We start from the raw sequence: 12,514 nt of genomic DNA, 5'->3' as shown, positions 1-12,514 counted from the left end.
GACCATCTCCTGTACCATGTCCCCAGTCTCTGACCATCTCCTGTGCCATGTCCCCAGTCTCTGACCATCTCCTGTACCATGTCCCCAGTCTCTGACCATCTCCTGTACCATGTCCCCAGTCTCTGACCATCTCCTGTGCCATGTCCCCAGTCTCTGACCATCTCCTGTGCCATGTCCCCAATCTCTGACCATCTCCTGTGCCATGTCCCCAGTCTCTGACCATCTCCTGTACCATGTCCCCAGTCTCTGACCATCTCCTGTACCATGTCCCCAATCTCTGACCATCTCCTGTGCCATGTCCCCAGTCTCTGACCATCTCCTGTATCATGTCCCCAGTCTCTGACCATCTCCTGTACCATGTCCCCAGTCTCTGACCATCTCCTGTGCCATGTCCCCAGTCTCTGACCATCACCTGTGCCATGTCCCCAGTCTCTGACCATCTCCTGTACCATGTCCCCAGTCTCTGACCATCTCCTGTATCATGTCCCCAGTCTCTGACCATCTCCTGTGCCATGTCCCCAGTCTCTGACCATCTCCTGTGCCATGTCCCCAGTCTCTGACCATCTCCTGTGCCATGTCCCCAGTCTCTGACCATCACCTGTACTATGTCCTCAGTCTCTGATCATCTCCTGTATTATGTCCTCAGTCTCTGATCATCTCCTGTATTATGTCCTCAGTCTCTGACCATCTCCTGTACCATGTCCCCAGTCTCTGACATCTCCTGTATTATGTCTGCAGTCTCTGATCATCTCCTGTACTATGTCTGCAGTCTCTGATCATCTCCTGTACTATGTCTGCAGTCTCTGACATCTCCTGTACCATGTCCCCAGTCTCTGACCATCTCCTGTACCATGTCCCCAGTCTCTGACCATCTCCTGTGCCATGTCCCCAGTCTCTGACCATCTCCTGTATTATGTCTGCAGTCTCTGACCATCTCCTGTACTATGTCCTCAGTCTCTGATCATCTCCTGTATCATGTCCTCAGTCTCTGACCATCTCCTGTATTATGTTCCCAGTCTCTGACCATCTCCTGTACCATGTCCCCAGTCTCTGACCATCTCCTGTGCCATGTCCCCAGTCTCTGACCATCACCTGTACCATGTCCCCATCTCTGACCATCTCCTGTATTATGTTCCCAGTCTCTGACCATCTCCTGTGCCATGTCCCCAGTCTCTGACCATCTCCTGTATTATGTCTGCAGTCTCTGACCATCTCCTGTACCATGTCCCCAGTCTCTGACCATCTCCTGTATTATGTCCCCAGTCTCTGACCATCTCCTGTATTATGTCCCCAGTCTCTGACCATCTCCTGTATTATGTCTGCAGTCTCTGACCATCTCCTGTGCCATGTCCCCAGTCTCTGACCATCTCCTGTACCATGTCCCCAGTCTCTGACCATCTCCTTTATTATGTCTGCAGTCTCTGACCATCTCCTGTATTATGTCCTCAGTCTCTGACCATCTCCTGTATTATGTCTGCAGTCTCTGACCATCTCTTGTATAAAAATAAAGTTTTGGTTTCAGTTTTCGGCCTAGTGTATTTTTCATTTTTTGGTAGTGGTAAACCCATTCGGCGCACCCCTAAGTCCTTTTCTTGGAGTACATTACAGGACGTGGGTCCCTCACCTGTCTTCTTATCTTCACTCCTAATATTGCTTGATGAGAGTGGAAGGGATCATACTGGGCTGTCCTTACAGTCTACTGAAGGTGGCAGCATAACCCAGAGTACCGGAACGCTTCGTCTCTGTCCTGGAATATACTCCAAGAAAAGGATATTACAGCAAGTCAGAAAATCCTGTGTTTTGTCGCCTGCAAAGCTACGGGAAGAGTGAAAACGATGATTGGAAGCCGCGATCGTACTGAGAACACAAGGTTGGACCTTTTTCTGACCTAAAGCCCCCGTAGTGTGATCTCTTCTGTAACTCCATTTTATGAAGGAAGAGGGAGGGGCGGAATAGGAGGAGAAGAAAGGTCCTTCAGTCATTATTCTGCTATAAATAAAAGGTGACATTTGGGTGTCTTTGTGTTTCTAGGACAGCCGACATCTAAAGAAAAGAGGCACCGAATCCACCAATACAAAAATGGGGCGAGAACTGGCACAAAAATTACTGAACCTCACCCTGGATATCATCGCTCTACTGACCGGAGAGGTGAGGAGGATTCTGGGAGGTCACATGACATCACTCTTATCTCTATTAATAATACACAGACCTGACCGGAGAGGTGAGGAGGATTCTGGGAGGTCACATGACATCACTCTTATCTCTATTAATAATACAGACCTGACCGGAGAGGTGAGGAGGATTCTGGGAGGTCACATGACATCACTCTTATCTCTATTAATAATACACAGACCTGACCGGAGAGGTGAGGAGGATTCTGGGAGGTCACATGACATCACTCTTATCTCTATTAATAATACAGACCTGACCGGAGAGGTGAGGAGGATTCTGGGAGGTCACATGACATCACTCTTATCTCTAATAATAATACAGACCTGACCGGAGAGGTGAGGAGGATTCTGGGAGGACACATGACATCACTCTTATCTCTATTAATAATACAGACCTGACCGGAGAGGTGAGGAGGATTCTGGGAGGTCACATGACATCACTCTTATCTCTATTAATAATACACAGACCTGACCGGAGAGGTGAGGAGGATTCTGGGAGGTCACATGACATCACTCTTATCTCTATTAATAATACACAGACCTGACCGGAGAGGTGAGGAGGATTCTGGGAGGTCACATGACATCACTCTTATCTCTATTAATAATACACAGACCTGACCGGAGAGGTGAGGAGGATTCTGGGAGGTCACATGACATCACTCTTATCTCTATTAATAATACAAACCTGACCGGAGAGGTGAGGAGGATTCTGGGAGGTCACATGACATCACTCTTATCTCTATTAATAATACAGACCTGACCCGAGAGGTGAGGAGGATTCTGGGAGGTCACATGACATCACTCTTATCTCTATTAATAATACACAGACCTGACCGGAGAGGTGAGGAGGATTCTGGGAGGTCACATGACATCACTCTTATCTTTATTAATAATACACAGACCTGACCCGAGAGGTGAGGAGGATTCTGGGAGGTCACATGACATCACTCTTATCTCTATTAATAATACAAACCTGACCGGAGAGGTGAGGAGGATTCTGGGAGGTCACATGACATCACTCTTATCTCTAATAATAATAATACACAGACCTGACCGGAGAGGTGAGGAGGATTCTGGGAGGTCACATGACATCACTCTTATCTCTATTAATAATACACAGACCTGACCGGAGAGGTGAGGAGGATTCTGGGAGGTCACATGACATCACTCTTATCTCTATTAATAATACAGACCTGACTGGAGAGGTGAGGAGGATTCTGGGAGGTCACATGACATCACTCTTATCTCTATTAATAATACACAGACCTGACCGGAGAGGTGAGGAGGATTCTGGGAGGTCACATGACATCACTCTTATCTTTATTAATAATACACAGACCTGACCCGAGAGGTGAGGAGGATTCTGGGAGGTCACATGACATCACTCTTATCTCTATTAATAATACAAACCTGACCGGAGAGGTGAGGAGGATTCTGGGAGGTCACATGACATCACTCTTATCTCTAATAATAATAATACACAGACCTGACCGGAGAGGTGAGGAGGATTCTGGGAGGTCACATGACATCACTCTTATCTCTATTAATAATACACAGACCTGACCGGAGAGGTGAGGAGGATTCTGGGAGGTCACATGACATCACTCTTATCTCTATTAATAATACAGACCTGACTGGAGAGGTGAGGAGGATTCTGGGAGGTCACATGACATCACTCTTATCTCTATTAATAATACACAGACCTGACCGGAGAGGTGAGGAGGATTCTGGGAGGTCACATGACATCACTCTTATCTCTATTAATAATACAGACCTGACCGGAGAGGTGAGGAGGATCATCTACCAGCTGACCGGAGAGGTGAGGAGGATTCTGGGAGGTCACATGACATCACTCTTATCTCTATTAATAATACAGACCTGACCGGAGAGGTGAGGAGGATTCTGGGAGGTCACATGACATCACTCTTATCTCTATTAATAATACAGACCTGACCGGAGAGGTGAGGAGGATTCTGGGAGGTCACATGACATCACTCTTATCTCTATTAATAATACACAGACCTGACCGGAGAGGTGAGGAGGATTCTGGGAGGTCACATGACATCACTCTTATCTCTATTAATAATACAGACCTGACTGGAGAGGTGAGGAGGATTCTGGGAGGTCACATGACATCACTCTTATCTCTATTAATAATACACAGACCTGACCGGAGAGGTGAGGAGGATTCTGGGAGGTCACATGACATCACTCTTATCTCTATTAATAATACAGACCTAACCGGAGAGGTGAGGGGGATTCTGGGAGGTCACATGACATCACTCTTATCTCTATTAATAATACAGACCTGACCGGAGAGGTGAGGAGGATTCTGGGAGGTCACATGACATCACTCTTATCTCTATTAATAATACAGACCTGACCGGAGAGGTGAGGAGGATTCTGGGAGGTCACATGACATCACTCTTATCTCTATTAATAATACAGACCTGACCGGAGAGGTGAGGAGGATTCTGGGAGGTCACGTGACATCACTCTTATCTCTATTAATAATACAGACCTGACCGGAGAGGTGAGGAGGATTCTGGGAGGTCACATGACATCACTCTTATCTCTATTAATAATACAGACCTGACCGGAGAGGTGAGGGGGATTCTGGGAGGTCACATGACATCACTCTTATCTCTATTAATAATACACAGACCTGACCGGAGAGGTGAGGAGGATTCTGGGAGGTCACATGACATCACTCTTATCTCTATTAATAATACAGACCTGACCGGAGAGGTGAGGAGGATTCTGGGAGGTCACATGACATCACTCTTATCTCTATTAATAATACAGACCTGACCGGAGAGGTGAGGAGGATTCTGGGAGGTCACATGACATCACTCTTATCTCTATTAATAATACACAGACCTGACCGGAGAGGTGAGGAGGATTCTGGGAGGTCACATGACATCACTCTTATCTCTATTAATAATACACAGACCTGACCGGAGAGGTGAGGAGGATTCTGGGAGGTCACATGACATCACTCTTATCTCTATTAATAATACACAGACCTGACCGGAGGGGTGAGGAGGATTCTGGGAGGTCACATGACATCACTCTTATCTCTATTAATAATACAGACCTGACCGGAGAGGTGAGGAGGATTCTGGGAGGTCACATGACATCCCTTTTATCTCTATTAATAATACAGACCTGACCGGAGAGGTGAGGAGGGTTCTGGGAGGTCACATGACATCACTCTTATCTCTATTAATAATACAGACCTGACCGGAGGGGTGAGGAGGATTCTGGGAGGTCACATGACATCACTCTTATCTCTATTAATAATACAGACCTGACCGGAGAGGTGAGGAGGATTCTGGGAGGTCACATGACATCACTCTTATCTCTATTAATAATACACAGACCTGACCGGAGAGGTGAGGAGGATTCTGGGAGGTCACATGACATCACTCTTATCTCTATTAATAATACACAGACCTGACCGGAGAGGTGAGGAGGATTCTGGGAGGTCACATGACATCACTCTTATCTCTATTAATAATACAGACCTGACCGGAGGGGTGAGGAGGATTCTGGGAGGTCACATGACATCACTCTTATCTCTATTAATAATACACAGACCTGACCGGAGAGGTGAGGAGGATTCTGGGAGGTCACATGACATCACTCTTATCTCTATTAATAATACACAGACCTGACCGGAGAGGTGAGGAGGATTCTGGGAGGTCACATGACATCACTCTTATCTCTATTAATAATACACACCTGACCGGAGAGGTGAGGAGGATTCTGGGAGGTCACATGACATCACTCTTATCTCTATTAGTAAAAACACATTTGAAGTGAAGGATTCTGGGAGGGATTCAGTCATATGGTTGGAGGACTGAAGAAGGATCTCGTGTTTTGTAGGATTATATTCTTGTGAAGAAGTCGCGTCCGCGGGTCCAACTTGACAGAAGGACCGAATGTTCGGAAGCGGTGCCCGGGTCCCAGGTGTTGGACTGGGTCAATGAACACATGGTCCTGGACTTGACCAGCAAGATGTTTGATCTTCTGACCAGAGAGGTGAGCGGTGCTGGAAATTCGAGGACATTATCCATGTTTGGATGAAGGCTGAGCGTCTGTTTCTTTATACAGGAGGAGGGCGTCACAGATGGACATGAAGAAGCCTCCACAAAAGTCACGATCAAGAATCCCCAGAGCTTCCCTCTAGCAGGTAAGAAGAAGGTTGTTCTCTCTTGTGTTGGTCTGCAGTCACCTTCTGGTCTTCTCATCATTGTCCATGTCATGTAAATTCTGGGCTGATTGTATTTCTTCAGATAATGGTGGGGGATGGAGAAGGGAATTGGGGGGGATGGAGAAGGGAATTGGGGTATCGAGGTGACACAATCATTAATGTGACCTCTATTTCAGGTGTCTTCCAGGAGACCAATACAGCCCCCCCACGTTCATCATCTTCCGGTTCTATGGACGTGGAAGAAGTTGTTGTCCAGGAGGCCAAACACTTTAAAATCTCCACGTGGACGGCCATATCCGAGGCGAATGGCACCAAAAAGCTGGTCTTGTGTGAAGAGGACGCCATGCAGGATTCGGGTTCCAATGAGGTACAAACTTCATCTGCTCGTGTTGTGGAGGAACCTCTCCTATCTAGAGGGGGAAATCCTCAGGTTTATACCCAACATGTGTCTACTCAGGAGGAGCCGATACCCCCGAGCCGAAGAAATCCACTGCACACAGACCTGTCCACTCAGGAGGAGCCGATACCCCCGAGCCGAGGAAATCCGCCGCACACAGACCTGTCCACTCAATGCTCATCACCTGGAACTACAGAACAATCCCCATGTGACGGTGTCATCCCATCCCCCGACCACGCTCATAACATGGACAAGGAACCCCAAACATCACAAAGGCAAAACCTGACCGTGAGAGACATTGGTGAACCATCAGATTCATCAACACACGTCAAGGAGGAACCCCAAAGTCTTCCATCATTGGACCATCTACAATATACGTCTGTTATTATTAATGAGGAGCACCTCTCATCAGAGAACTACCATCCCCCGCACACACCCGCTGTCCATCCGCAGTATACAGCTTTAGTTATTAAGGAGGGACCCAGAAACTGTGCAGACAATCGTTTCACCCCCACGGACCCTTCACCCGGAGATCAGACAACGTCCGAGGGTCTGAAGGAAGAACCCGACTCATGTGGAGAAAAAACCTTCACCCAACCTACAATCCATCCAGCCGCCAGTGACGCCCACTTCATAATCTTCACCATAAAGTAGAGGAACCCCGTGAAGGGCGTTATGGAAGTCCAGCCTGCCTGAGAAGTTTTGATGTACACCGGCAGCTTTTTCTTTTGAATTTCGTGTGAAACGCCCAAAAACTCCACCCGATGCCAAATTGGTGCAACACATAGAGAGTGACACAAAACGGGCGCTACGTCTGTCCTCCACAAGGAAGGACCTTCCCCTGATCCCCCGGGGCGTTAGGCTCCAGACGGGGACTGAGGTACTTCACATGGTCCATCTGGCCAAAACCAGACGGACCCCGTTCTCTGGAGGTTCTGACGAAACAGACCCACCCAAGTACTAGATGGGGCTCCTGAAGGGAGACCCCATGAGGGAGAACTAAGCCAGAAGGCCACGTCCACCTACTCCCAAGACGTTCTGGGCTGGCCCGAGGACCCCCACCCTACTCATCACACTGTGACAAAACGTGTAACGAACAACAAAAAAAGACATAAAAGTGACACACACGGGGTTAAATAAAAAGAAAGTGGGGAGAAGGAAGATGAGGAAGAGTGAAAGTGACCATTGTGCAATACGATGGTCGGCCCTCCGGCCAGGAATCAAAAATTCCTCTGGTCCCAGCCAAAAGGCCCGGCCCTAGAGGCAGGTGTGTACACCGCCAGCTCCTAATCTCCACTCCATCAATGCCCGTGTCCATGTACACCGCCAGCTCCTAATCTCAACTCCATCAATGTCCGTGTCCATGTACACCGCCAGCTCCTAAACTCCACTCCATCAATGTCCGTGTCCATGTACACCGCCAGCTCCTAATCTCCATCAATGTCCGTGTCCATGTACACCGCCAGCTCCTAAACTCCATCAATGCCTGTGTCCATGTACACCGCCAGCTCCTAAACTCCATCAATGCCCGTGTCCATGTACACCGCCAGCTCCTAATCTCCACTCCATCAATGTTCGTGTCCATGTACACCGCCAGCTCCTAAACTCCATCAATGTCCGTGTCCATGTACACCGCCAGCTCCTAATCTCCACTCCATCAATGCCCGTGTCCATGTACACCGCCAGCTCCTAAACTCCACTCCATCAATGTCCGTGTCCATGTACACTGCCAGCTCCTAATCTCAACTCCATCAATGTCCGTGTCCATGTACACCACCAGCTGCTAATCTCAACTCCATCAATGTCCGTGTCCATGTACACCGCCAGCTCCTAATCTCCACTCCATCAATGTCCGTGTCCATGTACACCGCCAGCTCCTAATCTCCATCAATGTCCGTGTCCATGTACACCGCCAGCTCCTAATCTCCATCAATGTTCGTGTCCATGTACACCGCCAGCTCCTAATCTCAACTCCATCAATGTCCGTGTCCATGTACACCACCAGCTCCTAATCTCAACTCCATCAATGTCCGTGTCCATGTACACCGCCAGCTCCTAATCTCCACTCCATCAATGTCCGTGTCCATGTACACCGCCAGCTCCTAATCTCCATCAATGTCCGTGTCCATGTACACCGCCAGCTCCTAATCTCCATCAATGCCCGTGTCCATGTACACCGCCAGCTCCTAATCTCCATCAATGTCCGTGTCCATGTACACCGCCAGCTCCTAATCTCCATCAATGTCCGTGTCCATGTACACCGCCAGCTCCTAAACTCCATCAATGCCCGTGTCCATGTACACCGCCAGCTCCTAATCTCCACTCCATCAATGTCCGTGTCCATGTACACCGCCAGCTCCTAATCTCCATCAATGTCCGTGTCCATGTACACCACCAGCTCCTAATCTCAACTCCATCAATGTCCGTGTCCATGTACACCGCCAGCTCCTAAACTCCACTCCATCAATGTCCGTGTCCATGTACACCGCCAGCTCCTAAACTCCACTCCATCAATGTCCGTGTCCATGTACACCACCAGCTCCTAATCTCCACTCCATCAATGTCCGTGTCCATGTACACCGCCAGCTCCTAATCTCCACTCCATCAATGTCCGTGTCCATGTACACCGCCAGCTCCTAATCTCAACTCCATCAATGTCCGTGTCCATGTACACCGCCAGCTCCTAATCTCCACTCCATCAATGTCCGTGTCCATGTACACCACCAGCTCCTAATCTCCACTCCATCAATGTCCGTGTCCATGTACGCCGCCAGCTCCTAATCTCCATCAATGTCCGTGTCCATGTACACCGCCAGCTTCTAAACTCCACTCCATCAATGTCCGTGTCCATGTACGCCGCCAGCTCCTAATCTCCATCAATCTCCGTGTCCATGTACACCGCCAGCTCCTAAACTCCACTCCATCAATGTCCGTGTCCATGTACACCGCCAGCTCCTAATCTCCACTCCATCAATGTCCGTGTCCATGTACACCGCCAGCTCCTAATCTCAACTCCATCAATGTCCGTGTCCATGTACACCGCCAGCTCCTAAACTCAACTCCATCAATGTCCGTGTCCATGTACACCGCCAGCTCCTAAACTCCATCAATGTCCGTGTCCATGTACACCACCAGCTCCTAAACTCCATCAATGTCCGTGTCCATGTACACCGCCAGCTCCTAATCTCCACTCCATCAATGTCCGTGTCCATGTACACCGCCAGCTCCTAAACTCAACTCCATCAATGTCCGTGTCCATGTACACCACCAGCTCCTAAACTCCACTCCATCAATGTCCGTGTCCATGTACACCGCCAGCTCCTAATCTCCACTCCATCAATGTCCGTGTCCATGTACACCGCCAGCTCCTAATCTCAACTCCATTAATGTCCGTGTCCATGTACACCGCCAGCTCCTAATCTCAACTCCATCAATGTCCGTGTCCATGTACACCGCCAGCTCCTAATCTCCACTCCATCAATGCCCGTGTCCATGTACACCGCCAGCTCCTAATCTCCACTCCATCAATGTCCGTGTCCATGTACACCGCCAGCTCCTAATCTCCACTCCATCAATGTCCGTGTCCATGTACACCGCCAGCTCCTAAACTCCACTCCATCAATGTCCGTGTCCATGTACACCGCCAGCTCCTAATCTCAACTCCATCAATGTCCGTGTCCATGTACACCACCAGCTCCTAAACTCCACTCCATCAATGCCCGTGTCCATGTACACCGCCAGCTCCTAAACTCCACTCCATCAATGTCCGTGTCCATGTACACCGCCAGCTCCAAACCACAACAAGGAGGATACAACCTTTGTGAGGGCTGAAGATGTAGCTGCACCCCAGGGGACAGCTACCCCCCCCCCCTTGGGTAAATTAAATTGGCCATCCTCTTTATCTATGGAGGCCGTTATCGTTGACCACTCCTGAGAATGGTGGCTCTTGTTTGACCCTCTGGTTTTATGTTGACTTTCATGATATACATACTGGACTTCTGAAGGGGCTGTGTAGATCATTCTTCTGCTTGTAGAAGGTGATTAGGTGTCCCAGGAGCTGCACATCAAGTCCCCATGAGTAAGCTCCAGTGGGTGGAGTGAAACGCGTTGGAACGTGGCATTGCGGGGGGGGGGGGTCCAGGCTGGGACTGCCATTCACAGGTTTTGACTTGGATGTGCGGCTCCCAGAAGCCCTAGTCACTCTCTACCATTGCCTGGAGCATAGACAAGCTCCCTTCCTGGCCAGCACTCACAGCGGTGGGCATAGGACTTCATTCCTATACAGCCTGAGCGGCTCACACACATATCTCGGGTCGCTTTTCATTTAGAAGGACAACCTTGGTACAGTAGGTGCTGATGGACTCACACTGCCGCGCACCACACCATAGGAGTACATTGCTATAAAAAAGAACAGGAGGTGCAGGTCCAGTGCAGGTTCCATCGCCGTGTGCCGACAGCCTGTTCTGCACAAATGGGCCGCCTTAAGTTACCATGCAAGTTGTGGACCTCAACGCCAAGCCAATGGAATTTCTAAAGATCGGCTGTGGGTGTTCCTGAAAGAATCCGGCTTCTAGAAGACAAGAACCATCCATACAGAACAGTGTTCCTCATGGACACCACATGACTACCAACCCACGGGACAGACCAACCCACCGGGCAGACCAACACACCGGGCAGGCCAACCCTCCGGGCAGACCAACCCACGAGGCAGACCAACCCTCCGGACAGACCAACCTATTGGGCAGACCATCCCACCAGGCAGACGAACCCACTGGGCAGACGAACCCACTGGGCAGACCATCCCACCGGGCAGACCAACCCACCGGACAGACCAACCTACTGGGCAGACCGACCAACCCTCTGGGCAGACCAACCCACTGGACAGACCAACCTACTGGGCAGACCAACCCACTGGGCAGACCAACCCACCGGACAGACCAACCTATTGGGCAGACCAACCCACCAGGCAAATCAACCCTCCGGGCAGACCAACCCTCCGGGCAGACCAACCCACCGGACAGACCAACCCACCAGGCAGACCAACCCACCGGGCAGACCAACCCACCAGGCAGACCAACCCTCCGGGCAGACCAACCCACCAGGCAGACCAACCCTCCGGGCAGACCAACCTATTGGGCAGACCATCCCACCAGGCAGATGAACCCACCGGACAGACCAACCTACTGGGCAGACCAACCTATCCGGGCAGACCAACCCACTGGGCAGACAAACCCACCGGACAGACCAACCTACTGGGCAGACCGACCAACCCTCTGGGCAGACCAACCCACTGGACAGACCAACCTACTGGGCAGACCAACCCACCGGACAGACCAACCTATTGGGCAGACCAACCCACCAGGCAAATCAACCCTCCGGGCAGACCAACCCTCCGGACAGACTGTGACGATATCGGTATGATATCAACGTTCCCTTCTTCCCATAACGAAAATCACCCCAATATTCCACGAGGAGGGATATCCCTGGAATCGCCCAGAAAGCCACACATGCCAAGCTTACTGCTAGAACAAGACACTTTATTGACACAAAAACTCAGCTTATATGTGGTTACAGCCTGTTAGGAACGCCCCCCTCACACAGTGGGGTTTCCCATACAGATTATAGGAGACAAGTCGGAGCCGACCATGCAGACACGTTTCTTTAGATAAAGACATCAGGGGAGTTAATTAATACACTGAAGCAATCAGAATAATTAACATCCCACTTCTC

The 12,514-nt window shown here is 49.8% G+C and overlaps 1 protein-coding gene across 1 annotated transcript; it reads left to right on the top strand.

The window, feature by feature from the left end:
* The first annotated feature begins 1,483 nt into the window (after positions 1–1,483).
* On the top strand, positions 1,484–7,754 carry LOC120922629. Its single transcript, XM_040334715.1, has 4 exons — positions 1,484–2,148; positions 6,060–6,215; positions 6,288–6,366; positions 6,564–7,754. Exons 1-4 carry the CDS (start codon positions 2,080–2,082, stop codon positions 7,436–7,438), a joined length of 1,179 nt encoding a protein of 392 aa, XP_040190649.1. The 5' UTR covers positions 1,484–2,079; the 3' UTR covers positions 7,439–7,754.
* Positions 7,755–12,514: the final 4,760 nt, after the last annotated feature.

This window comes from Rana temporaria, unplaced genomic scaffold, assembly GCF_905171775.1.
Source record: "Rana temporaria unplaced genomic scaffold, aRanTem1.1, whole genome shotgun sequence".
Taxonomy (NCBI): domain Eukaryota; kingdom Metazoa; phylum Chordata; class Amphibia; order Anura; family Ranidae; genus Rana; species Rana temporaria.
This window is presented reverse-complemented; position numbering and strand designations above follow the sequence as displayed.